Below are 26,965 nucleotides of genomic sequence, written 5' to 3'. Positions count from 1 at the left end.
AACAAGGGCCTTGCCAAGATGACATGTTTTTTCCAAGTGTCACAATGTCTTATTAATTCATCACCGAATTTGTAGATGTGCTGAACGTAGCAAGTAGTGCACTGCGTGCAACTTATTCTTTATTATGCTATTTGCTTCTCGAAGCTGATCTTTGTGTGCAAGTTTGAGATAGGAATGCCATAAATGCTGAATGCCACGCACTGCTATACAATGCATTTTTGTGGTGATGCAACAAAATGAATGCAGGCCTACTTTATAAAGTGCACTGGGCTTATGTATATGCTAAGAGTGTGCTTGTTCTGAAAGCACACATGGTTTTTCATCTATATTTCAAAAATATTTTCTTTTGCTATAATTTTTTTTTCTTTTATCTTGCGGTTCTTTTCTTGCCACCTACAAAAATGACATCCTCTTGCCTACATATTCAACAAAGAGCGAACAGTGTTACAGTAAGTGTGGGTAAATAAAAAAGCTATTTAGGTATTTTAAGACATTTTGAATAGATGGAGGTCATTTATGGCAGAATTTATTAAACTGTAAAGTGGGAGAAGACAGAAAGAGACTATGTATATTCCTTTGGAAACGATATGAGATGGAATAAAAAAAAGGGCAACCCACATTCTGGAACCAAAGCAGGGAATAGTCTCCCGATAGGTCAGATTTAAAAATGTCACATGGCAAATTTCACAACAGGCTTATATGCAAGAAATGGACTCTCATCACACAAGATGCTACCACTAACTTGTATGTTGCTACCAACATTGATCTAAATGCTGAATGCTTTACTCTTCCGACGCCTGCATCAGTTGTAGAATATGTCCATCTGCATCAATATAGCAGCACCGCGTGCATCTGCAAAAGCAACACTAAAGCTTTTCCACATTGCCCGTCAAAGACACATGTTAAAGATTTACACATATGTATAGTGAGAACACCTCCTAAACAAACATAAGTACCACTAAAATGCTAATTTTACTATCGAAAGGCTAAGCGCCAATGTACAAAGTTTTAAACAGTTCCGAACTTTAACATACCTTTGACGACCTCCATTGGGTTTTTCTCCCACAAGGGGCCAGTGTACAAGATACACCATCGTAGCATTTAAAATAAAGCACAATTCATAAAAATATCACAATGCAATTACTGTGTGAAAAGACAAGTGGGTATGAAAATCAATAAAACCTGGCTGGTAGTCTCTCCTTGGTCCTTACGAGTCAAGATACTTTCAAAGACCTTTAAGTCGTACAATTTCTTGCTGGGTATGTTTAAATACAGCTGAACTTTGTCTTACAGAAGACATCTATTCTTATTTGCAATAGAACCATTAGTTCTCCCAAGTCACAAGCACATAAATGAGATAAAACTGTTCAGTTCACTTGCATTAACTGTGCTTTTGATAGGCTAACATCAAACTATAAGGTCGTGCAATAACATGTGCCAGCGGACTCCGGCAAAATTTTCCGGTCGAGCGAACCAAGGGACAAGGCATGTGGGAATGTTATCAGAAAAAGGATGAATCGAAACATACTTTGCTCATTACATCTAATTAGAGGGGGAAAAAAAGACGTGAAAACACTGCAAACTTGCCAACCGTTTCTCATCAGCACGGTAAAAATTTGCGCTGCGACCATTACCATGGAAAGCTTAAAATACCAGCTACTTAACTGCAATGGCATGCCATGGCAACCCGCCGTGGTTACTTGGTGGCTTTGGTGTTTCGGCTGCCGTAGCTGGGATTTTATCCCGCAACCTCATGCTTAGCAGCGCATTTCAATGGGGGCGAGATGGAAAAACACTCATGTACTTAAATTTAGGTGCACATTAAAGAATGCTAGGTCGTCAAAATTAATCATCAAAGTACAGCGTGCCTCAATCAAATTGTGGTTTTGGCACCTAAAACCGCCATAATTTATTTTGCAACAAGCTTTAGCAGTGTGCAGCTGCTTTCAATGCTAGCTTGCATGCACAAGCAAAATGACCAATGCAAGGAAGTGGAAGGAGAGAGAGCTACTGTTGTAGTTCCAAAATCATATTGTGTCATGCAGAGGTTCTAAGTTTTGCTGTCCCAGCGGCCAAGTTTGTTTTTACTTTCAATACTATTTCCCTTCACATCATTACAAGTATTCAGGTAAACACCAATTAGCCCCTACAATTATTCAGTGTTTGTTGGCTTCGTGTAGTGGTTTAAAAGCTAAATTTCAAGCCATTTATATCAAGCGAACATTCAGTATGGTTGTAGTTTTTGCCAGCAACCTGCCTGCTGAAAAATTGATGGAGTATGTTCCTTCTTTTGGATTATCAAGTTGTTGGTGTGCGTCTTCGACAAAATGTGTTGCCACCGTCACAAACATCACATTCATCTTTGCACAACGCAACAGCGCATCTGAACCCCACTGTAAATTTATGTATATTGCTCTTTGCTCAATGCCACATCTGGTGGTGATTAGCATGGGTAAGAATTCCTGCAAAAGCAGGTGGAGGGTGAAAAACAGCACAGGAAACAAGCAAAGCTATCACCTTTTCACATGCTTGTGTCACCTCAGACAGCCAAGTCAGTAAAAGTGGCAACACTGCACACAGTCAAAAGCTTTGTGAACTACGTGTTTTCATTCTCTCTGGTGACCACAATGTAAATTAGCCTTGCATGGAAGCTCTTGTCCAGACTAGATGCAAGACTCGGGCCAACACAGGGATGATTCTTTTTGGTCATACTACAATAAAAATGTTTTCATTGATTGCAAAATGTTTTCATTGATTGATTGTTGCTGTGATGGGTAGCCAAGTGAGTTTCCACAGTGTCTCCCTCCATCTCCATTTCTTTCATCCTTTAGCAAACCAGACAAAAGTCTGGCTGACTTCCCTACTTTTCCTTCCTCTTTCCCGTCCTGCAGTCTGCAGGCATGGCTCAGCTTAAGCAATCAGCAGAGGATATTTTTGGCCAACTATTGGTGTAACCTTAGATGAAATGCTTTCCCTCAGTGTAATGCAGGAATGCACTTGTGAGCCCTCAATTTTTCTGATTTGTATGATAAAACTGATCAGCCAACCCTCAGTGATAAGTGTCACAGACGCAATTAAATTCTTGGGCTTCACTGCTGCATGGTCGAAATGAAGAAATGCAATAAAAATTTAGGAAGGTGTTAATTCTGCTCCAACAAAAAATTTTAAGAAGAAAACATTACTCTTACAGCAAGAGAGGCTTGGTAGGTAAACCAGAAAAAGGTGCTCAAGTGGAAGAAAGGTGGTGACGCCACCTTGAAATTCCTGAACAGCCTCGCCATCGCATGAATTTTGAGAGCATCTGCTCAGACCAGCTTAATTTCATGTTAGTAAAAATAGACTACATTGCATTCTAAACGAGCCAAAGACTGCGTTTAGCAAGTTTTGACAACTTTTAGTGTGCCACAACAGTACAAGTACAAGAAAACACTTTGAAATCTGTGACCACACACTGCTTTAGCATAAAGTTTAGCATAACAGTTTGAAAGACTGCCAATATAGACTGATTTAGTGTTTCTCTTTAGTGTCCCTTTAAGCAAAATGCAGGTCGTGAAAATCGATTTTTTCACTACTATCTTGCAGCCACCAAAATGAACAGGATCTGTATAGGTAGTGTGCAACACTCGACGTCCGATTCGTTTATGGCTCCCAAAATCGCTTTTATCACATTCAACAAACAAAAGGTTAACCTTAAGATCAGAGTTTTAAATCCAAAATGCACCACACTATGGGGTGTGGTGTCCAAATCCCTGCCCTTTGGATTTAAAATGAGAATCTTAAATGCTATGCTTTTGCTTGCTGAATTCGGCAGAAGTGATTTCTAGAGCCGAAAAGACGTCATAGATGTCGGGTTTTGAACACCACCTATTGGAAATAAAAGGAAATATTTGTGTAGGAGGACATCCTTGTTTTGTAACGTCATGGCCGTCCACGACATTGTCCTGGGGCGACTGGCACGAACATTTAATAACGAAAAAAAAATAAACTTAAGAACGCGTTATTGAGCGGATTAGGCATTGTCTATGGAACATTTAAGAACGCGTTCTTAAATTCGTTATTTTTTATTACTAAATGTTCGTGCAAGTCACCCCTAGTCGTCGGCTTTTGGAGGAGGTCGAGAAACCCGACGACCACAACGTATTTCCGGCTTCCGAAATCGCCATCGCCGCGTGCATGTTAAGCTGTCATGTTGAACACGCCCGCTTAGCATAACGACTACGGAAAGATCTCGCGAACGAAACACCATCTAAACGAGCCATTGAACTGGCTCCTACGTCGCAGCGAAGGCAAACGACGAAGGAAACTACTGTGTGCGGACCACACAATACGATGCCTTTGTCGCGCTCGCACCAGTGGTCGTGTTCCCCGAGCCAACGCCTAATATTTAAAAAAAAAAAAAACTGCCCGTTCACCCATTCCTAAATATCTCATTTAGCAGAGAGGAAGCGCATAAAAGTGGAGCTCGCGTGCCCGCGACTCGGCTCGTTCCCAGCCACTGCAGCGTACCAGCCGCACTTGACGAAAAATGCAGCTTAAAAAAAAAAAAAAACTGTAGTCGCTCAATGCTTTTAACATAACCAAGCACAGGCCGATAAACAAGCCGGCTGCTGTTTTCCTCACAACGAGTCGGTAAAATGAGCGAAACCAGGATGTAACAACGAAAACGCAACCCTGCTGGTGGAAAGCTCGCGACGGCTGCCTAGGCGCGTTTTGTCGTTCGCCGTTGCCACGAGATGGCTTTGCAACCTTCCCGAGAACCGATGCGGGTCGCATGTCCTCCCCCCCCCCCCCCCCCCCCCCATGCACCTATTACACTTGCGGACAACTTTCTGTGGCAACGAAGGATAAGCTACGGGGGCAAATCGCGCAGAAGCGAGAGCACTTCTGAAAAAAGTAAAAAAAAAAGAGGAAAAGAAACACAGCCCTACCGTGTGTTGAAGTTGACTTATTTTCCGGATTTTATCTTTCGCGTCTGTGCAAACGCGATACCTCCGCACGTGGAGGCTGCGTCGATTCAGCGTCCGCTCCGACAAACCAAACGCGCTGCCAAACGCTGTCGAACTACGCACGGTCACATGTGCAGAACCCCCCCCCCCCCTTTCTCTTTATTGCCACAGAAAGCTGTCAGCTCGCATACAGTCTGCACACGCTTAAGAATCACATGGCAGAGCTCGGAATTGTGACCTACCATTCATGCGACGGCGCGCATGACTACCATTCACTGCCTGCACATGCAAGATTCAAGAGCTAAGCAAAGATCGCCCAGCTCGGTTCGACCCATGCTTAGTGGTTGTTGCATAAACGCCTTTATTAAAAAGTAGCCTCTGCGCTTGTTCTGTGTTTCATGTTTACTTCCCTATATGCTGTTCCACGTTTATTCATTATGCACACTAACAAGTAACGCTATGTTAGCAAAGCACTCGCACGGACCCGTACAAGCGCTCCGTGTCGCACTAGTCGCACCGACACCGAGCCTGCCTTCGGGCAAAACGCTACGCAGACTCCCCGCCATGCGTTCATTTATTGTCAACACAGTGCTTAACAAGAAACATGCATTCCATAGAGAATGCATCAACGTTAACAGAACGAAGATGGCCTTCGAATTTTAGGGAGCGCTTTCTCCTAACAGCGGCCAAACAAGCGTGACAGTTATGCATGGCCTCCAAAACAGCAGCGCGCTGTTGCCGCAACATGAAGAGAAAAGACGGAGGTCTCGGAGGCTCCGGCTTTGTTCATGTCACAATATGGTTGCCACAGCTTGTCATCGGAGAAGTGGACCATCCTGCGCACGAGCTGGAATGCATCGCAAAAGCAAAGTCCGTTCTCGCGCATTTAATAATCGGCGTTTAAACATTCCAGTTTCAGATTTCGTTTGTGTTTTCTTCGCAAGTGAAGCAGCACCGACCGCTGGCAGTCGTTAAGGCCACTTACACGAACTTGCGCCGCAAAATGAACCAAGTACGTTTTACCATTTCTGGACGGCAACCACGGCAACTTTCACACAAAGCCAGCTGTCAACATGTCTACGACCCTGTAAGTCATATTTGTTTACCTAGGAACGTATGTATCTAACTACAACGTTAGCCATGCTACCTACAAGACGAACGCTAGCGTTCCTCGATTTGCCTTTTTTTTATGTACGTGTGAACACTGTGCAAATAACAAATATTCCCGCTTTCTTGTTGCTACTGTTTTGGTTGATACGTGTTCATGCGCGAGCGAAAGCCACCGATATTCCGCAGTATGAGCAACCACTTTCTGCACGACTACCGACGCCATTACATTTAGAACAAGCGGCACAGCAGCGTCCGAGCACACTACGAAAGGCGACAAGGCCGGAACGCCGAATGGTGGTTACAAAATAAGTCATATTTAGTCATACGCCACACAGTTGCGTGTCCACGAAACCTGCTGTAAAGGAAGTAGTGAAATATAAACTTTATTGTAGACGCCACTGCCTCTGGGCCACAGCGGCGCTTTATCTCCCCCCCCCCCCCTTCAAACCAACATGCGTCGGCCTGCCTAGTTTCTGTTGGAGTAGGTGGGCGAGCTTACAGCATTATTTGGCTTGTTCCATAACACATTGTACAGGCTCATGTTGCGTGAAAAAGCTCCAGCATCTAACTTGAAACTGATATGGCAAGAAGCTATTTGAATGCACAATTAAGGCACAGCCTTGCAACCGTCGACCTGTCCTGTAATTTTTGGAGTGTTATATTGATTTAAACAGCTGTTATATAACACTGTCTTTACCATATTTTTTTCACCCTCACTACCAAATTATGCATACGAAAGTTGAACCCGAGATATGCAAGCACACTAAAAACACATTAAAAATTACTATAAATCTTGCCACAGTTCCAATATTAGGTGGTATAAAATGTATCAATTTTAAAAATTTCTGAAAAAAAGACGCACTTGATCTAATGGTTTCTGGTGAAAATGGCCATGTAATAAGCTTTTGTTTGCTGGGGATGATTTATATCATGCAAGCTGCTGGAAGGCTTAGGCATCCTTGACAGTTTTATAAAGCTGAATATTTGAGAACCTTAACCATTTTCAAGGACAGTGATGATGCTGTAGACACAACAATTAATTTTGAAACACAAGTGGAAAGTGGCACACTGAAGGCATAAAGTTCCCTTTACCTGCGTTACATTTCCATAAATGCCAAGTACGTGAAGAAATATAGTGAGCAACTGCCATGTAATATCTGATATCGAGCCAGGAGAAACCGGCTTTTCACACCAACAAACAAGTACTCACTATCTAATCAGAAGATTTTGGTTGCATAGCTCTGCCCTTAGCAAGCCAGAAAAATAACTTTTTTACTTAAGCAGGTTTGAAATGAACTAAAAATAGTGGATCAACAAAAATGTTCCTTTAAATTACACAAGCAAATTGAACGCATTAACGTTACATATATGCATACCTGCAAACTTTTAAATCAATAAATCCGGCGAACAGCAAGCCAACTGACAAGCACAATGTCTTTGATTGACAGTGGCTGTTTCAGCAAATTTCTTGCTGCCGATTACACCAGATTCGGGAACTTGTCTCCATTAACTTGCTCTTGTGTCTGTCCTTGCAACAACGAAAGACTTCAACAAACGTTTGGCAGCAGTGATGCAGAACTTTTTTGCGTAAAAGAATTAATTTTTTCGTAAATATTGACTCAACATTCGGAAGAGCTTAAATAAAGCAAGGCCAAAGTCTTAACTTTACAAAAAATTTTGAAGAGTCGGCAGGTACATACATGCAAATGCGAGTATAAATTGTTAAAATGCAACAATTTTAATAAACACAGCATGAAATATACTATTGTGCACATTTATAATGATGTTATCTTTCAGCCTAGATTTCCTTGATGGGTAACATGCAGTCCAGCATTTTACATTTTGATGTAAATTACCTCTATATATAACGAGAATATTCCCGCAGAGCAATAAGACCTTGCATCTAAATCGATTTCTTGTTGACATGCATATAAAGCTCTTTAATATCCCTGTGATGCTCCTAAAGTCTCAACATTTTTCCTTTGACAATGTACAAAGACGTACCATAAAGCAACAGCTGCCAATTTTCAGTGGCGTTTACATGGCTATAACCTCAAGAGTAACAGTCTGCTAGTGTACACATCGAAAAAGTCGTCAGAAAAATACCACATACGAAAGGTTTGTAGTGAAATAGACAGTGCAGACATCAGAATTTATGGAAGCCAGATGATACATATAACTTTGTATACAACTTTCTGAAAAATGTTTGGATGAATATGCATATCCTGTGGTCTACCACTTACTTGCATTTGGCTGTTCAACCTGTCATACATTAACCACAATAAGCTTTCTCCAGAAATTGTAATATACAATGCTTTATTTAGTGTGCAGGCATTGGCTCTAAAATACATGCTCAACCACATGCAATTGTGAGTACTTCTTCAGGCATGGAAAGAGCTCTCGTTACCCCAACAGTAGTTGATTTATTATAGACACTGCGACAAATTCTCTTTTTGCTAGAACATGCAGCTTGTAAAAACAGGGCTCATTGTAAGAAATGTAAGCTATCATGTAAAATATCAGTGTGATCAACATTAAAGTAATTAGTTCAAACTGATGCTCACTCCAGTGTAAGTTTGGGGGGGGGGGGGGGGGGTGAATTGATCACATGTCATCACAGATCCCTGTTGTCAGCCAATTGAATGAAGCAATGCATAAGTGTCTTCAACTGAAATTTAAACCCAACCCTAACCCCACTGCTGACCGATGTTCAGGTTTCAGCAGATAAAGCTAGGCAGTTACAGTGTAGCCAGCAGAAATTTCTGAAGTGTTACATAAAAATTAAGTATGAATTGCAAATTGGAATGGGAGACAAAACAGCCATATTTAGTGCTGGAGGCATATGTTCTGAAGAGATGTTCTGGAATGCAGTTGTATTTGCTATGTGCACCATATTCCCAAGGAAAAATGGAAGTGAAAGGATGTTTCTGCCATAATGTGAAGCTGATCACATTTAACCTCGTTCATAATTCTAGATTTCAACTGAAACACAGCTTATTCACACTACACTTTCTTTGGCCTGTTTGTCAGTTGCATGTGGTTGTTGTTAAAAATTGAGCATCTTGGTTCTCGTGATTTTCCTCCCACAGGTCCCACTACGACTTGTACACTTATAGAAAATGCTACAAATTTAAGTGCGTTGGGTCACCTCTTCTATACTGACAAATCAATCCTACCCTTCCAACTTGAGTTTATTCTTCATAGAATACGGAACTAAAAGAAAGGGAGAAAGAATATGGAGGGTGTGTTCTCCTTTACAATCCCACGAAATCTGTACATGGAATTCTCTGATCCAGTCACACTGGAACTGGCACTCACTTTGAATTGGTGTTATTACAGCATGATGTAGCAGGTGATGAAGTTTTAAATGCAAATAGTTGGTTAACAGTTTGATCAGGTTCGATGCCAATGGCATTGCCAAAATCACTTCATTAAAGCTGACATCATCCACTGGTATAGATGGCATCAATGCTAAATACTAAAACCGTAACAAGTGTTATCCTATTCGCATACATTCCAGCAGTCTCTCACCTCGAGTGGTGCCCACAAGACTAAGGGGGGTAAGGTCATTCCAATCCCAAAAAAAGGGATGACATCCTTGTCTAAAAATTATCACCTTGTCTAAAAATTACCACCCCGTATCCCTAACATATGTCTGCTCATAAGTAATGGAACATGTGATCTGTTCTCACGTAGTCAAATTTCTAACATCTCTAAATTTTTAATCAAAATCAACACGCCTTCCAGAAAGGTGTTTCCTGCGACACTTAACTTTCACTGTTTATATTAATGACAGCACTCGCAAGTATTGATATAAAGATACGGGTCTACACCCTTTCTTTAGACTGAGAAAGCATTTGATAAAGTTCCTCATAAACGCTTGTTTTTAAAGCTTTCATGCCGTCACTTCGATTCCTTTGTTTCGAATGGTCTGTCGCTTCCTAACTAACCGCCAGCAATTGTGCACGCCAATAATCAGTCTTCTGCCTACCGTCATGTCATCTACGACATGCCTCAGCGTACGGTCCTAGGCCCACTATTATTCCTAGCATATATTAACGATTTACAGAGTAATATTTCTTCTAACATGAGACTCTTTGCAGACGACTGCATCCTATATCATCCAATTACCAACCTGTCTTGACATTCACTCACTTCAGTCCGACTATTGGATCGAAATCTGGTGCAACAAGTGGCTCATGCCATTAAACACAAATAAAACATCACTACTTTCTTTCCATCACCGGCAATATTATTACCCACCGCTGAATTATCTGATCTATAACTCCGTAATTTCATGTATAAGTGCCTACAAGTACCTAGGTGTTAATTTGTTGTCACATTTATAATGGTCCCTTCACTTCACATAACGCACGTTACTAATGACGCTAACCATGTTCTTGGTTGTTTACGTCGTAACCTTTATCTAGCGCCTCCTTCTGTCAGATTTCTTGCCTATCAGACAATCGGACCAAAACTTGAATACGCATGCGCTGTTTGGGACCCTCACCAACATAACCTTAATAAAATGTTAGAATCTGTACAGAACCGTGCAGCCTGATCCATTTCCTCAGGATACTCGTGTCATTCTAGTGTCACTGAACTAAAATTCTGTGCAAACATTGGAAGTCTTTCAGCACGTTGCAGAATAACATCTGCCGATTCAAGATTTATCACACGTCACCCTGTACTCCTGCCCAAGCTAGCCCGTCGGCATTCAGATTGCACCAATCGCAACAAAGCTGTATACCCTCCATCTGCTCGAACCACTGCATACCTTTCTTCTTTTTTTTTTTTGTCAAAACATCGCCAAGATTGGAATAACCTTCCCTTTGATGTTGCGCTCCTCTCCAGTAGCACCCGATAGGCAATAACATTCAACACATTTGTAATGAGCCCACCCCTGATGTAAAGCCTTTTCGCTGGGGCCTTTGAGGTATCATAAATAAATAAACAGTTACCCCATTTTATAAGGTAAATAAAAATTCTTGAGTACACCTGGAGAGGGAAAAAACTCCCAAATCAACTAAATTTACCAGTGCTCTATTACTGTGGAAATAATTCCTGCCATGAATGTTCCTTGCACAAAGGTAGCTGTTGCACTCAGCTATTGTGGAACTGCTTACTTTTGTCACATAAATATGTGCAACTAGTTGCTAGCAGCAACTGTTGCATCACTTGCTCATTTGCTAATGCGTTTTATGGAAGCCAAGTTGTTTGACAGTGCATGCTTTTTGTTCGAACATGTTTTCTTTAGTGCACCAACCGCACCAATGCATGTTGTCCCGACTGCTTTTTGTATCTTCATAGGCCCCCATCAGCAAGCTGTGCCAGTGCAGAGTGAACACAATGGAAGCACCTGTTCATGCAGTGTATATGGGTATGCCAAGCAAGATACATGGAAAAAAGGTGAGTGTTACTGTGACGGGTTTTATTTTTAAAAAATTCCATAGGTGGTCATGATCACGTCTATGTAGCCCTACACGTGAATGCATTAGTGATTGTATGTGCGGCCAGCATGAGAGAGACGCTGACAACACATCTAGCTCATGTTTTAATTTACCTTTCAAGCTGTTATAATTGCAAACCCTAGCCAAGATCATCCAGTAGTACTCATCCGGTTAGGATCTGGCAGTGTTAATTCTTATGCATAAGCAAAACTCACTTTTTATCTCACAAAGATAGCAACAAACAAACCACAATAGCAACACTGGAAGACTTGCAAAGAGAACTTATGTGTGCGGTGCCATGAGGTTCTTTGCTGCACACCAACCCGCTCACCACAACAGCAGCTCTATTTGTAAACATGAGCTTCATTGCATACACACTCAAAAACGTGCAAACATGAAATATAACTGCAGCTTTCTTAAACAAAAGCCGTACTGTGCTTAATGACGGCTAACTTACATATGCCGAATAATGGCCTCATGTGGCGAGGCTCCAAGGGCAGTAGCAAAGCTTCCCAGTAGGGTCACGGTATGCAATTTTAAGCAACTCCCTGTGCCAATTTAAGATTATAGCCACTAACATTCTCAGATTCTAACATAGAGCACATTCTCTTCCATATTAAGTGCAAGCAATTTTTCAGCTGCTGCATGAAAGCATGTCTTCCACAAGAATGCACATGAATTCAAAATTTTACCGATTCATATTTTACTTTGTCTACCAACAACTGGTTTGCAGTGTCGATGACCTTGCATTGCTTGCCCTGCATCAAAATACATTTTTCTTACTCTGGGGTTCCTGGCACCTTATCATTAAAGGGACACTAAAGGCAAATATTAAGTCAAGCTAAAGTGATATATTAGCTATCCAGAATCTCTAAGGCATCAATATTACCGCAAGCAGAGCCTTACTATTCGAGAAATTGAGGTAAATGCAGGACATATTAGAGACTCCCCCGTGACATTAAAGCACTTGGCCGGTGACGAAAGCACTCCTTGGTTAAATTCCGTCACTAGTACTCAACCATTCGTTGCAAAAAACATTCTTGTATTGTATTATAAGACGAAATAGTTCTATTTTATATATATATAAAAAAGCTAATTGAAGTTTAATTTGACGACGCGGGTGGTCAAAATGTTTTGTTTTCGAGTGACTCTGCTCCACCCACGCTTTCGTGTTTCAGTAGTTTTGGTATCGCGTAGTGCTGCACTCGTTTTGCAGGCTCGCGAAACCCGTGCAAAATACAAGTAGCAGAGAATTCAACTTAAATGTGATGTCGTGGGATGCCTGAACGGTCTACACCATTTGACCGAAAAGCAGCTGCAGCGACGAATCTGCCGCTTTGTCTTGGCTCGGTACGGCTATCTGTAAGGTGCCGTTTTACTCACTGACGGCAGCAAAGGGTAGTGATGGCATATGGAATGTCCCCACTCCCCTGGTTGGGTGGCGGGATATATGAATTTCGATAAAAGTATTCGAACTTTTCAGATGCAGTTTCCTCGTAAACTAAGTCTTTTCTTCTTTTATTGGCACGAAACAAGCGTTGTGAGGTTTCTGGAGAGTTATTTAAACAGTCCACATCGATTAAGTATTTGCTTTTAGTGTCCCTTTAAGGGGACTGCCAACAATCCAGCTAAAATAATTGAAAATGGGCTGATTGAAATATTTTTCAATCAGCACATTCCCTTAAATGAAGTATCCAGACACTGGCAACATTAACGAATAACAGTGAAGACTATAAAGTCCTGCAAAAACAGGCTAAAAGCATGACAAATGATGCAGCTGTTGCCAATATGTAGCAGGGTGTTTGTAATAATTTCAGCAATAATATTTTCATGCATTGTGGATGCAACAACGCAAATGCGAAAGATGGAGCTCAAGGAAGATGAGAGAGCAGAGGATGTTTGTAGGTAATGGGCAAACATAAGTGGCCAGCGGAGTACATAGCAGGTGTGACAATACATTGAGATGGCGATTTTATGCTCCAAATCCCATGACTGGACTGGAAAGACAAGGTAAATTTTTCACTTGCCCATGTTTTCTATAGGTAATGTAAAGTCTTGACAAATGTAGCAGTGCAATTGGTGTGCTAAAGTTTGATGTAGACACTTCAGCAAAACTGGCAGAAATACTAATTTATCTGCTGGTTTTAATAATATGATTCTAGCGTGAAATACGTAGACCTTAAGAAGGGCTCAGGTCAGCAATAAAGAGCAGAAACATTGCTATTGCTCAGGAAATAGAACACGCCTAGACACCATAGTCATTAGGAGCTTTAAAGCTGTGTAAGCAGCCTTTCACTTAAACATGTGAAACAATGACAACATTGCATGTATGTTTAGAAATAGGAGACCAAGAACAAGCAGATACTACTGGCCCTACACACAAAACCACTCAAGCGACACTTGTGTTCTTCATGTGCACTGAGTGGGTAGACATTTGCCTGCATAAAGGTCAGTGTGTGTGGGTACCCAGTGCACTATGCAGGTACTAGGTCGACTATTAGAAAACAGGCCCTTAGCAACCAAGGTCTTTGGCCGCAATAGACAAGGCAGCAAAGAACAGGCAAGCAAGGGCACAATGAAGTTGTTTGGAATGATAAGAAAAACCACTGAAAGCCTAGCAGCATGCAGCGACATTATCATGAAGCACAGCCAAATGAAATTTAACAGTATTTGCATTATGGTACCAAGGAACAAATCGGACTCTTATAACTAGTCGATTGCAAACAAGTTATTTAAACATATGTTGCTGATGGCATCAAAACAAACTTGCTGCTACAGACTGCATTTGTCAAGTGCCAGCAGCGAAAAATGTGATGGCTTCATACTCTGCTCAAGCCCCTGCGAGTCATTAAAAATGCGCCTGCCCCTGCTAGCAGGTTTAAAACGATGCACTCACTATGTGAAGACGTCAATGTTTCACCTGCTCGAACCAAGATCCAAAAATTAAATGAACGAAATGAATTATTTGCAACTCTCTTCACTACTGTAAGACTCCCACGGTGTTAAGTTTTGCCGAGCAGGGCTCCGAACCGAGACGAACACAACGCCGGACAACAAGCAACATTTTAATCCGGCATAACTGCTGCCGGTAGATACACGGCATCCCTCGGCGTGGCTCTGCTATTTTTTTAAGGGGACACTAAAGCGAAACAATAAATCAGTTTAGACTAATGAAGCATTGTTTGACAACCCTGCAGGCAGTTATATCTAAAAAATAGTTTGATTATTAGATGAGAAAATGAAGGTCCAAGTATCAGCATTTGAATTTCGCGCCGAAACCCCAACGCCGGTACGTGACGTCAGGGATTCCAAAGTATGTTTTCGCATTTGGGCCGCGTTGCCTGAATAAAGGTCCTCGAACTTGCTATGTTTAATATTTGGTTCCTTTAGAACACAATGTAGTCAATCTATACCACTATATATATTTAGTAGGCCCTAGAAGATGCCACCAAAATCCAAGACATCACAGCCCCCAGGTTCGGGAACTAAAGTAGGCGTCGCCACCTGTATTTCGTTCTCGCGCTTTTTCTGGCTTACCAAACGTCTTATCATAGTAAGAGTGGAGTTTGTTGTAGAACGGTAATTTACTGATGCACAAGAAATAATTTTTCACTTCAGTGTCCCTTTAACAGCCTCGCCTTCACGAAGGAAGAGGGAAACAACCCTCCTCTCCTCACGATAACAACCATGAGCGACAGCACATTATCACACTGACACGCTCGCCAGGCTTCGGCACTCAAGGGTAGATGCATGTGCGTGAGCGCAACAACGGGAAGGTTCAAGGACTGATGAGCAAAACCTATTTGCAAAACTTTTCTTCTTTTTCTTGCTTGTACCATTTTACTCAAGCTGCTTAAACGAGCCCAAATTGGTAAGCTGTGCAGAAAATTCGGGAGAGTTGGCAGGTATTGAATGAACCAAGCTATTTTCCAATGACTTGTCAAGGAGCCAACAATTTTAATTGGCTTTGCAGGCCTTGCAGAATACATGTGCACTTCATGTTACATGTGCATTGGGGTCTGCAATGATTACGATGAAGGTATGCAATTTTTTGCCACCAATTGTAATTCTTCACAACTTTTTTTTAAACTATGCAACTCTGTTACCTGTATACACATACAGGGTTTTTCAGCGAACACTTTCAAAAATCTTTAAAAATTGCCTGTGTCAGATATCGCAATTCCAGTTGATGAGCTGGTCTACTCGAAGCGGCGGACAATACTTGACCAAAAAATTGAGATGCAAAATCGACTATTAACTAAAAAAAACACTAATTACGTTTTTAACTAATCACATTATGGCCCACATTGCAATTTACAAATTATAGCTGTGGAGTTAACAAGGTGGATCCACTTGGAACGAATTTTCAAGATGACACCAGTTTCGAGATATAAATTCCCAAACTTTGCAGAGAAATGTATAGGTGTTCCAGTTAATTTGTTAAGAATACGTTGTTTCACGCACTGAAGCACACAAGTAACTGGAACGCCAATGCATTTCTCTACAAAGCTCGGGAATTTATATCTCGAAACTGGTGTCCTGAAAATTCATTCCAAGTGGATCTGCTTTGCGAAGTCCACTTCTAGAATTTGTAAATTGCAATATGGGCCATAAGATAATTAGCTAAAAAGTTTATTAGTGAATTCTTGTTATTTACATCAATGTTCCATTTCAATTCTTGTGCGAGTAGTGTCTGCCGCTTCGAGTAGACTGGCTCATAAACTAGGATTTAGCTATCTGCCACAGGCAACCTTCAAAAAATTTGCTTAAGCACCCTGTATATCTATACTTTACTGTTATTACTGTCACCAAATATCTTTTCCATCACGATGATTGCCCCCCCCCTCCCCTTACACTGTCGCACATACGGGCCTGTAACTTACTATTAATAATATAGTCCTTGTCACAAGATGAATATAGAAGCGCTAAGTCTCGCATCATTACACATGAATGCAGTGAGACACAGGCCAGAATGGCACTAGACCCAACAACTCCCGATATCTGGAGGACAAAATGAACCCAGAACTGCGCCACGCCACAGCACAGGATGTTAAAATGGCTGCCACTTTCCACTTATCGTCCTGAACACGAACACCGCCGATTGTCATAACGTTTTGCAGAAAATGTACAGTTTTGGCACAGCCAGCAGTCCCACCTCTGGCAACGTATTGGGGGCAAGGACATACCGTGGCTCCGCCTGCAGTCAGCGCCTAATGACGTATAAATTTAAATCACAAGCTGGAGCGTGTTTCAGCGCCGTCACACGCTTCATTATTTGTCAGATACGTGAAGCAAGGTACACGCAATTAATACAGCAGTCATGCATGTGGCAAAGCGCTGTAATTTACGAAGAGACAAAATTTGAACATAGGAAAGGAACGTGTTCACGGTATTTGGAATTTATTGGTACGTTTCTTTTATTTTCGTCGACAACATGAACACATGCCTGCACGGCATTACCAGTGTAACTTGGTGCAGAGTATCCTCTTCTAAATAAACCCAACAAAAACAATAACAATCCTGGCCTTGGTAGGATATCTACATTTTGGGGTAAACCCTGAAAATTTTTGCAGCCTGAACAAAAGTAATGAAAATCGGGTCAGACCTACTTTTCCGCAAGATCTGCCTTTTTGCAGAAGATTAAATGCAGGTGTAAGAAAACTAATAAAAACTGCTCAGCTTTTGTGAGCGAATGACCAAGGTTTATCATATTGAGTGTTAGTAGGTTTCAGAGAAAAATTCAAGAATCCGCCAAAGCTTCAAGGGCACAGAGCAGTATCCCATGTAGCAATCTTTTACTATAACAGTTCCTAAACACCATAGATTATTATATTGATTATTTACAAGTTCCTAACAAGGCACAAAGAAATCGGAGTAAACATGGGAGGCAAAGCAGCACCGTGAGCCAGTGTCTCTTGCTCATTGTGTTTCCAATTCCATGCAAGCCCTTGTACAATGCACAATGCATGTGCACTTCCAGCAGCCTTAAATTTTATACAGTTGAACCCGCTTATAATAATAATAATAATAATAATAATAATAATAATAATATGCGAGAGCTCAGAAAATTTCATTGTTATAACCAATAATTCTTACAACTAGGTTACACAAAAAAGCAGATTACAAAAACATTGAAACATTTTAACTAGACGGAACAGTCTAACCCACTTATAGCATTACCGATTTTAACAATGAGCAGCGCCAGAACCGTGAACTTATGTGGGAGCACTGTCGTAGGCGGTTCATTTTACCATAGAACACGCAAGTTTACAGTACAACCACTCAATGTTATAAAACCAGTATCGTTATAACTCGGATCGATTGTACAATTGTTTCTAAAGTGCTAGATTTGCTGAGAAGTCGCTGACCTGCCATAGAAAGTGTTATTACTCAAATTTCTTCATTTCAAGGTTTTCAAAGAGCTTTGTGCACCTTGTTAATAGATGAATATGGTATATGCCTCATTTTTACTGAACGCAGGCATATATACTGAACATATATTTTAAACCGGTAAAACGGGACAATAGTCAGGGGAAAAGGGCCTAACAGGATAGGAGGGGCACAGAGAGGCTTGTAAGAGAAGGAAAAGCTACATGCCTCGCCTGCGTGCACTAACTGTATTGTTTTGTTCCTTTGTTAAGAGTACGGAGAACAACTAATGAAGGAGGGGTCAGTAAACCCTTCGATGGTGGTTTATGTATAATAGCGCCCGAGTAGAGATGAGCGTCACATAATTCGCTAACAGCACCTGGTTGCAATTACATATTCCCGCAAGTGATTCTGCTTGTTTAAACAGAACGTGCCCAAAAGCAAACCACTGCGTTAAATTATTTATAAACGTTACCAGAAGAAACCCCAGCATTGGGCTACAAGACAAAGCCCCAATTTGTCCGGTTTACACCCGCCCATGAAAATGAAAAATTGAAAAAATATAAAACCTGTGAGCGAAAGACCCTACGTGTATTCCGCGATGAGCGTGTTAAATATCATTTAAAAGGCTCCGAGCAACTTGTCCATGTTCTAATACCACAGTTACTACTAATCAAGGGGAAATATGAACAATCAAAACAAAAACCTAAATTGCCGCGGCGAAGCGACGTTTTGACGAAAGACCGACTGCAGCACCGGCGCATCCAGTGGTGGCCCTCGCGCCCAATATAGTAAACCCGTTATCTCGGTGTTGGATACATGTTTGACGGAAGAGACGCGACATTCGTCCCGACCGCCACGGATAAGCCGAACTCATCAATTAAAGAGGTTCAACTGGCGCGAAACACACGGTACGGAAAGGCAACACAAGCGCTAGGCATGTTCTTAGCTACGTAGCCTTCGGCAATACACGCTTGTACTGGTCGTAAATGGACCCGTCAAAGGAAAGGAAAGCTGCTCCACCTGATAAAGATTCCGTTGAACAGGTGACTGTGCCTACGAGAATAGCAAAATTTTTAAATTCACGCACCGCTTGATTTTGGCGAGGGCCTCCCTGCCACTGTTTGAACCAAAATCATCGTAACGTCAAGGACAGAGTTTTCAAGTACTGCCAGTGCGCGAAACAGCTAAGTTTGCCGCAGACTAAGCGCTTACTAGGGGGGTGCTAGCGGCCTAACAAGTAACACCGAGGCATGATGGCTAGTGCCTTTCTACACACATCCGTCATCCTCATGCATACCTAGGCTGCAAAAAAATGGACGCGGCTGTCGCGGTCCGCTAGCTTTTGACCCCACTTGCCGATAGGACAACAGAGCTGACGCCCGCGGCCTATTCAACGCAACGAATCTTGCTTCTGTAGACCTACGGCAACATTGCTACGAGACACAAGCCTATATCGCCGTAAACTGCGAGAACGACAGTTCTTATAGCAATTTCTCTCTCCATAGCCGTACGGTTACCATATAGCTGAAAATGAGGCGAGGAGGAGGATGAGGAAGATCCCAGACGAGCAATGGCACTGTGTGAAAACCGACCACATTCAGTTGAAAACGTGCAGTCGCGCTTGCTGGCTCCATGCATCTCTCGTGGAACAGATGCTACTAAAGGACAGTCGGGTTCACCTAACCTTTGGCAAGCCAATACGCCTAGCCGGCGACTCGTTTACGTAAAAAAACAAAGCTTGGACGCTCTGACGTGACGGGAAAAGTGAAATGGTCTTAACGACTTTAGTAGAAAGCGTAAAGCAAGTACAGGAGCATACGACGCATCTTGCAAAAACCTTGTCGAAATTTAAGCTCTAGGCTTTAGTGAAACACCACCTAACGGAGTGATACCTATGTGGACGTATCAAGAGCGCGTCAACCGCGAACAAAGGAAACGCCGTGCACGCCCTCGAAGGTCATGCCGCACAGGGGTCAGTCAGTGGCCCGTCGAGTGGTGCTGACCAAAAACAATGGGCGGAAAAACAGCCCCGATTGAGGAAACAAGCCGCCTACGGCCAAACTTGAAGCTACCTGGCACGGAGTCGCCGAAAAGCGGCACAAAGGAAGCGTCGGTGCACGTGTCCCGGATGCGCACCGAGGCCCCACGTCTGAAGAAACTCACGGGGCACTGCCGGAAATCGAGCAGAGGCAACCGGTTCTCGGCCGGCAGCTGCTCTGACGGACTGCGCCACACGGAACACTATCGAACAACCACGCAGAACACGCATATCCGAACCGCTGCGGAAACGGCGCATGCGGCCCATGTGCCGCCTCGACAGCGGCGATCGAGCGGCGACACACGTGCGGTACTCACCTGCGCGAGACGGTATCCGAGGGACGAACGACGGCTACCCACCGCCGACGACCAGGCGCACGCAGCGCGCGCCGCGGACCTCCGCAGGAATGCGGCGCGCGATGACGTCACAACCCGTCTGACGACTGGCGCAGCCGCCGCGCGAGGGCTTTCCGGCGGCGGCCACTGTCACTGCTCGCACCAAGGACGCGGCGGGGGCACGCCAGGACGTCCGCGAGCGGCTCTCAAAACGCCGGGCCCCGACCACGGGCGCCTGGCAACAGAGCCTCGGAAGTGCGCGTGTGCACACCGGCCTGCTATCCCAATTTTCCTCGAGCTGTCTACCCCCTCTCCGCATTCCGCGGTGTGCGCAGCCGTGACGCAAGCACCGCTGCGAACGAGCGTAGTCGACAGCGCACACGTGAGCATCAACGGACTCGCCTGAAACACGTCAGGAAGCGGCCACTACTAGAGCCTGCGTGTGTCAAGACGGCGCTGCTTCTGAAGCGCCGCGGAGCAGATCAGCCAAAACGGCACAACCAACATAGGCACACACGAAATAACAGACAGGGAGAGTGAAACCGGTCGGGTCGTAAAACCGTGACGAAGAAACCCGCTTTCAGTGTGGCACGAGACGGCAAGTAAGCGCTGGACGCGCAGCTGAATAAATCGCTACTTTGACGAGTTTCGGAGCCCCTACTTGCGTCCGCAACGGCTTCAAGAGTGGGGCCTGCTTGATTGCAACACTTGTCCTCAAGCAGCTAGTCAAGCAGCTAGTTTGGCCATGCGTACCTTCTGTTGTAGAAGCGCTCGACTTCCACAAACGAAATTTGCACCTAAACTTGTGTACACAAACGTGGCCGTCGGCGTTACAGTCTGTACTAGCAGGAGTAATCCTTCGCCTAAATTTGCCACGAAGTTCGAAGTGAGTTGGGTATTTGCTAAGAAAGGACTTTTCTCGTTGGGGCTCAGTAAACATTTGGTACAAAGTATGCTGTTTTACCTTGCTTTTGTGCCGCGTCTTTTTTTGCGCTTTAGAAATTTGTCAAACATTGGTGCACTTGCTTCGCGTCTGTGACCGCCGTGAATGTGACAACAAAAATAGGCAGGCAGTACCACCCGTGGGCAAAAATACGGCGCAGAGGCTCACCAATGAAAAAAACTGAATATTGACGAGTTTCGAGTGCAGCCCTCAATTTCACGTCACATTCATAGGCGGAGGAGAAAGCGGACTTTATCGCGAGATACTTGGTCCGTAAAGGCTAAACCCCATGAGCGCCATTTCGTGCGCGACAGCGGCGGATCGGGCCGTCGCTTGAAGTGCTATCAGCGACTAGCCAATAGCGCGAAGCCGGAACTGGATGTACATCACTCAAGTACTACCGATTGTAGCACGGAGCGAGCAAACGGTTTAATTTTTATAGTAGAAGGATAAGAACCTACTGGAAGACCTTCAGAAATATTTTATGCTGCTTTTTACAGTAAAACACATAACCTAAGTTAAGAAAGCACCCGTCACGCTAGTTTCGGCGCCTATATTGCTGCCCTCATACCGGCAACACTGGGGAGACGTCACTCGAAGTCATCGCTCGCATGGGGTTACGACTTGTAGGCGGCGAGCGAACGCGACAGCCATCTCCACCGCGTCGCTTTGCTCTCGCGCGCAAGATCGCTTGCATGGGGTTTATACTTAACTCTGCACAGGGGAGTAAGAGCTTAAAAATCGTATTTCGCGGCACATTTTGCGCACCGTGCTGGTATGACGACGCCGAGGAACGTACAGTCGCGGACAGAATATTATGGACCATCAAATCTAAGAAAAAGCTGAATATCTCCGCAACCTCACAATGCAATCTGGTATTTGCATTTTAGACGTCGACTAGAATATGCTAACAACGTTGTCGTGGGCAGTTTTACTGGTTACTGCTACAGGCTGCTCGGGAATTTAACGTTTTCGGAGATCCCGTGGTCCATTTTATTCTGTCCGCGACTGTACATACTTGGCTGCGTTTCAACGAAAGCTTCGCTGTAATAGGCTCTCTCACGGCGTTGCAAAAATCAAAAGCAGAACCGACTTGGTTAGGTCGTCTGGCGCACACGTCGTACCCAACCACGTGGTCTTCTAACATGGGCTGGTCAGTGGACGGTCGTTAAGCCCACCTCGTCTACAAGCAGCTGGCGTTCCTCGCGTGCTTGGAACGCGCGCGCCTCTTTTTCCATCACGTTTCTAAGATCGACTTGTCTATGGCGCAATTTTATTTTTATTGCGACGGTCACCACACGGCCGTGTTCATGCGGAACGAAGGTGATGACGTCGACACAGTCGTTATCAACGCACTTCCTCAGTGAAGCAAAAAGGCAACCCACGCAACAAACTAACCCAGGCTTGAATCGAATGCTGGCGGATCGCAAGAGACAAATGAAGTATTCATTCATGCATCACGACTGTGATGGGCGGAAAAGATTTAAAGCTTAGAAACTTTCTTGTAATGTCCAAATATTAACCCTTAGGCTAATAAGTCATTAGAAAAATCATTACGTGTTATTTTAAACGCCACCATTTGGCTTCTGCCAAATTCTGCACACGCTTTGTTACACCCCCCCCCCTTTTTTTGTGTGTATCCTGCCCTTACCCTACCGACTCCTCTGTGCAGAATAGCCAACCGGACACTTTCACCTGGTTAACCTCTTTATCCTTCACCTCTTTCTTTTTTTCTCTCTCTCTTCCTCTGCACACACTTCTTTTGTAACTCTAGGGCGACTGCTACTGACAAAATATTATTCAGACCTAGCAACACGCAGTCCGCTAGAGGTCATTTATGCACTCAAAATGGCGGGTCAACTGGATTATCTGCGGATATATGAAAACATATTGCGAGGCCGAAATTAACAACCCTCGACGCAGGTTCTCAGCGAACACACTGCCATATATACCACCCCTACTTCACGCGGCGGTTTAAGTGTGCTTTTCTATTTCACTACAATTGAAGGACTAAAACTCCAAGTTGCCCTCTCTACGACCATGCCCGCGAAAACGTATAAGAATAAATTTCGAGTACGCAAGGCGAGTTAAAACATCGTCCTTCGCATCAAATTAAACCAGCATCCTGTGCAAGTATTTTGCGAGATGCAGATGTCGACTTTGCCAAAACAGGAGTATATAAACAGCTACTCTTCCACATTGCCTTCGTACGTCTAAACAAACGTATACCACAGGTTTCAGAAGGCCGATATGCCATGGATTAGTTTAAGAGCGCCAGTAAAAACACATGGCAAGACACTTAATATGGATCTGTTCACTCCACATGGACGTCAGCATGAGAGACACTATGGGAATACATAGTTGCGCACACGGTTATGCCACAAATCAATACTACAGTCCGACGCCTGTTCTACAAGCTGCAGTAGCTGCCTTTAAACAGAGATGAACCCACACAAACAAGCAGGAAAAGTACGCGGGCAAACAAGCAAATGGACGAAAATCATTAACCCGAATCACGACTTGTGTTCATCAGCGCCAGCTAGTAGCTGCAAGTATACCCTTCTTTGCAAGTACAAGCAGTAGTAGCTTCGCAAAAACCGACTTCCCACATATGGAGCAACTTTGTTGTCTAAAACAAAAGGACTGCACGATTCGGAAAGCTCGAAACTGACCACAATGTGGCAGGCTTCCTCCTGATGCCACCAACAACGCTGCGATGTCGGCGACTCCGGCCCCTCGAGTCTGCGAAGGGCCGTCATGGCAGTGAACGCGCCCTCACTAGGTCAGTCGGGAAGTCGCAGCTACCAGTCAACTAACTGCACAGGGAAGATATGAGCCGCAGCAGTTCGGCATCGCGAACCAAAGCTGCTGCACCACATTTGCCGGTCATTCGCCAGAAACACGCATGGTGAGCCCCGGTTAAAGGTCACACCAAGGTCATGCGAGTTGCAAGAGCTTCCGTTGGCGAACAAAAGTATCCGTCAGCGATACGGGCGCAAGCAAACAAGGCAGCGAACATCTCGGTACCGCGATGCAGGAACGTCAGAGAGAACAGCACTGAAGAGGTTGCGATAAGCGTTCCCCTCCCGTAAGCACGATTGCGCGCGTTGACTCACAGCAGCCTTTACGAGTCGGCGACACTTATCAAACTGTGCCGGGGGATCGCACGGCTACCACGTGCCGAGCCTCCGGTGTACTGCGCGATAAGCCCGGCTAGGCCGCACCAAGAAGCGAGGTTCGTCGTCACTCCCCAGAATTGCGCGCAGGCATTTCCCGACCATCATGACTCGCGGCTACTTCCGGACGCAGAAGGAAAAACGGCTCACGCGTTCCGGCGTCTTCGTTTCCCGTGCTTTCTTGCGATTCGCGGCGCGCACAGCAACCATAGCCGGAACAGCCACTTGCTTGGTGCCGGCAAAGCAGCTCGAGAAAAAAAAAAAAAAAAAACGAGGGAAAGGGGCTGCGTACTCTTCGAATAGTAAAAATGAATCGGCCAGCCGCAGATGCGTCTGCTGCGACAATCAAATGTGCCATGCATTGCATTTTCGCACGCAGACCGAACATATGGACCGAAAACTGCGGGCGCGCTCTACCCAAGCGACTTGTATCAACCTGGGGCACTGCCATACAGTACTTCAATACGCGGCATCCACTGCCGTATCAGCCTAGGACGGCCACGCGACCTCAAACTGCGTCAAACGCCCCGCTCTGCTCACTCAAAAACACAAATTTACTTTATAGTAATACACGTGAAACCGACAGACGTCAATATTAGAGAGTTCAGACTTTAATATAAGCGACACGATCAGTACGCACCGAAGGGCGATTGAGATCTATACTCAGCAGGCTGACATTCGACAGCACACAGTTGGATTGGGCAGAACAGTAGAGCAATCCTGCAGGCGCATTTCTACCGTGGACAGCACATGCATGCGTAACACACTCTCTCCCCCACATCGCTTGGCAGCTTCGACGCCTCACGCTTACAGGGCAACTCCGACGTGTTTTTTTTTTTTTCCCCGAAAGCCATATTAGGATATTGTCACTTTCAAATGGTGTTGACAGTCCTGTCACCGGTAGGGTGGTTCAATTTACTCAGAAATCAATAATTTTACATAACCAATAAACGAGATACCGAGACGGGTAGGCGATTCGTGCGACCTCGCGATGAGTCGACGACGTCAGGTCCTACACTCCCATAATGTTAACACGCAGAACGGGTGCTAAACACGCAGTACACGTGGCGCTAACGCCAAAGATGCGAATGATGTCTCCCGACGACACAGGGAGCTTTTACAGAGTTTTCGAACAAGACAGCCGCGATTTAAGCGACAGTGGCGGTGTAGAGGGTGGCCAGCAGAAAGTCACCGAGTCCGGAACAAAACCAATTTTTAAAATTCATTTTCAGAAAAACTAGATGACCTGCAGCCATATAGTTTGGCACAGATATGGCCGCAAGTCATTTAGCTTTCCAGAAAACTAATTTTAAATATTGGTTGTGAGTTCCCGACTCATGCCCACGAAACTGTGACATTTTACTGGCCACCCTGGGCATATGACGTCAGAGACTACACCGCCACTTCGCCCAGAAACGACGAAGCTGGCTCATTTTTTTTTTTCTTAACGATACAACGGCCGACAGTCATCGCTTTGACAGGCGTGATAACCGGTGCTTCTTTCCGTTCGTCTTGCCGCGGCCCGATGCGGTGAGCGTGAGCACGTCGGCTGCCTCGAGTGGTGGCGGCGGATTAAAAGCGAACGGCGATCCTTCAGCGCTCATGTCGTCGCAGAGCGGTTTGCAAAACGTCCGAATAAACAGTTTGTCTTTCTATCTATTAAGTATTAGTGTTTTTCAGCTTACTGCGGGTGCCCACGAAATACAAAAAAAAAAAAACACCAAGTGATGCGTGCTCGTTTGCGCGTCGTGATTGCACTGCTCCCAAGCCTTCCGCGCACCGCCGCGAGGGAAGCACATCGCTGGCGTAAATCGCACAGCCAACGCCTTGGACACTGCCCTGTCGCCCTTTAAGCGGCAGCACGCCCTGCTAGATGCTATGTTCGTTTGTACAAGGACAGTTTGCGAGCGCTGCAATCATGGCGCGCAAGCAGGTCAGTCACGTGGTATTTTTTATTTCGCGGGCATCCGCAGTAAGTTGAAAAACACTAATACTTAGAAGATAGAAAGTTAGAAACTGTCTAATTGGACGTTTTGCAAAGCGCTCTGCAACATTCTAACGAATTTTTTTTCTAGCTTCGTTTATTCAGAAGTTGGTTAATAATTATTGCCTAATTTTGTAATTACACAAAATAATAAATAGCGTAACGGACTACATACAAAATTGAGCAACGTGCATTTGGTCGCGTCGTTTCAGAGGGCATCGGTATATTAAACTCTGGCTAAAGTTAGCTGAAACACCCTGTATATGTGGCAAACATATACGCTTAAGCTGTAAATTAATATATCATATTTGTCCGCTTTAGATGCTTTAACGGAGGCAGTTCGCAGCACTGTAATGTCTGTTCTTGGTGCAGAGTTGCGGATTTGCAAACTTTGGGCTTTTTTTTTTAACATACATATGTTCGTAAGCTTCTTAAGAAATATCCAGGCTTTAAATCGAAATTCCCTTTCCTATGGACGCTAGAGTTTAACTTTCTTTCTCAAATGCAACAAATTTCATTGAAATTGGTTAAGGGTTGTCTCTAAGTAACATGTATTTGAATAGGGGGCATCATACTTGGCCCCGAGCTAAAGTTTCTTCCTACAGCAAGCT

At 44.1% G+C, this 26,965-nt stretch overlaps 2 protein-coding genes across 19 annotated transcripts in view; one reads left to right on the top strand and one right to left on the bottom strand.

The window, feature by feature from the left end:
• The window catches only part of LOC135901226 (receptor expression-enhancing protein 1-like), a 306,997-nt gene that overhangs the window by 17,647 nt on the left and 262,385 nt on the right, over positions 1-26,965 (top strand). For 2 of the 3 annotated variants that reach the window (XM_065430927.1, XM_070531165.1), the window contains exon 2: positions 11,367-11,465. In XM_065430927.1, the coding sequence (XP_065286999.1) occupies positions 11,422-11,465 (44 nt within the window). In that variant the 5' untranslated portion in view covers positions 11,367-11,421. Of the gene's footprint in view, positions 1-5,861; positions 6,034-11,366; positions 11,466-26,965 lie in introns of those variants that run through there. The other variant, XM_065430935.1, reaches the window with a different exon arrangement.
• The window catches only part of Kdm3 (Lysine demethylase 3), a 291,755-nt gene that overhangs the window by 50,705 nt on the left and 214,085 nt on the right, over positions 1-26,965 (bottom strand). The window contains exon 1 of one of the 16 annotated variants that reach the window (XM_065430904.1): positions 20,042-20,198. The exons of 14 other annotated variants lie outside the window; for them this stretch is intronic. In XM_065430904.1, the coding sequence (XP_065286976.1) occupies positions 20,042-20,183 (142 nt within the window). In that variant the 5' untranslated portion in view covers positions 20,184-20,198. Of the gene's footprint in view, positions 1-19,950; positions 20,199-26,965 lie in introns of those variants that run through there. One more of the 16 variants, XM_065430913.1, reaches the window with a different exon arrangement.

This window comes from Dermacentor albipictus, chromosome 1 (genome assembly GCF_038994185.2).
Source record: "Dermacentor albipictus isolate Rhodes 1998 colony chromosome 1, USDA_Dalb.pri_finalv2, whole genome shotgun sequence".
Lineage (NCBI taxonomy): Eukaryota > Metazoa > Arthropoda > Arachnida > Ixodida > Ixodidae > Dermacentor > Dermacentor albipictus.
This window is presented reverse-complemented; position numbering and strand designations above follow the sequence as displayed.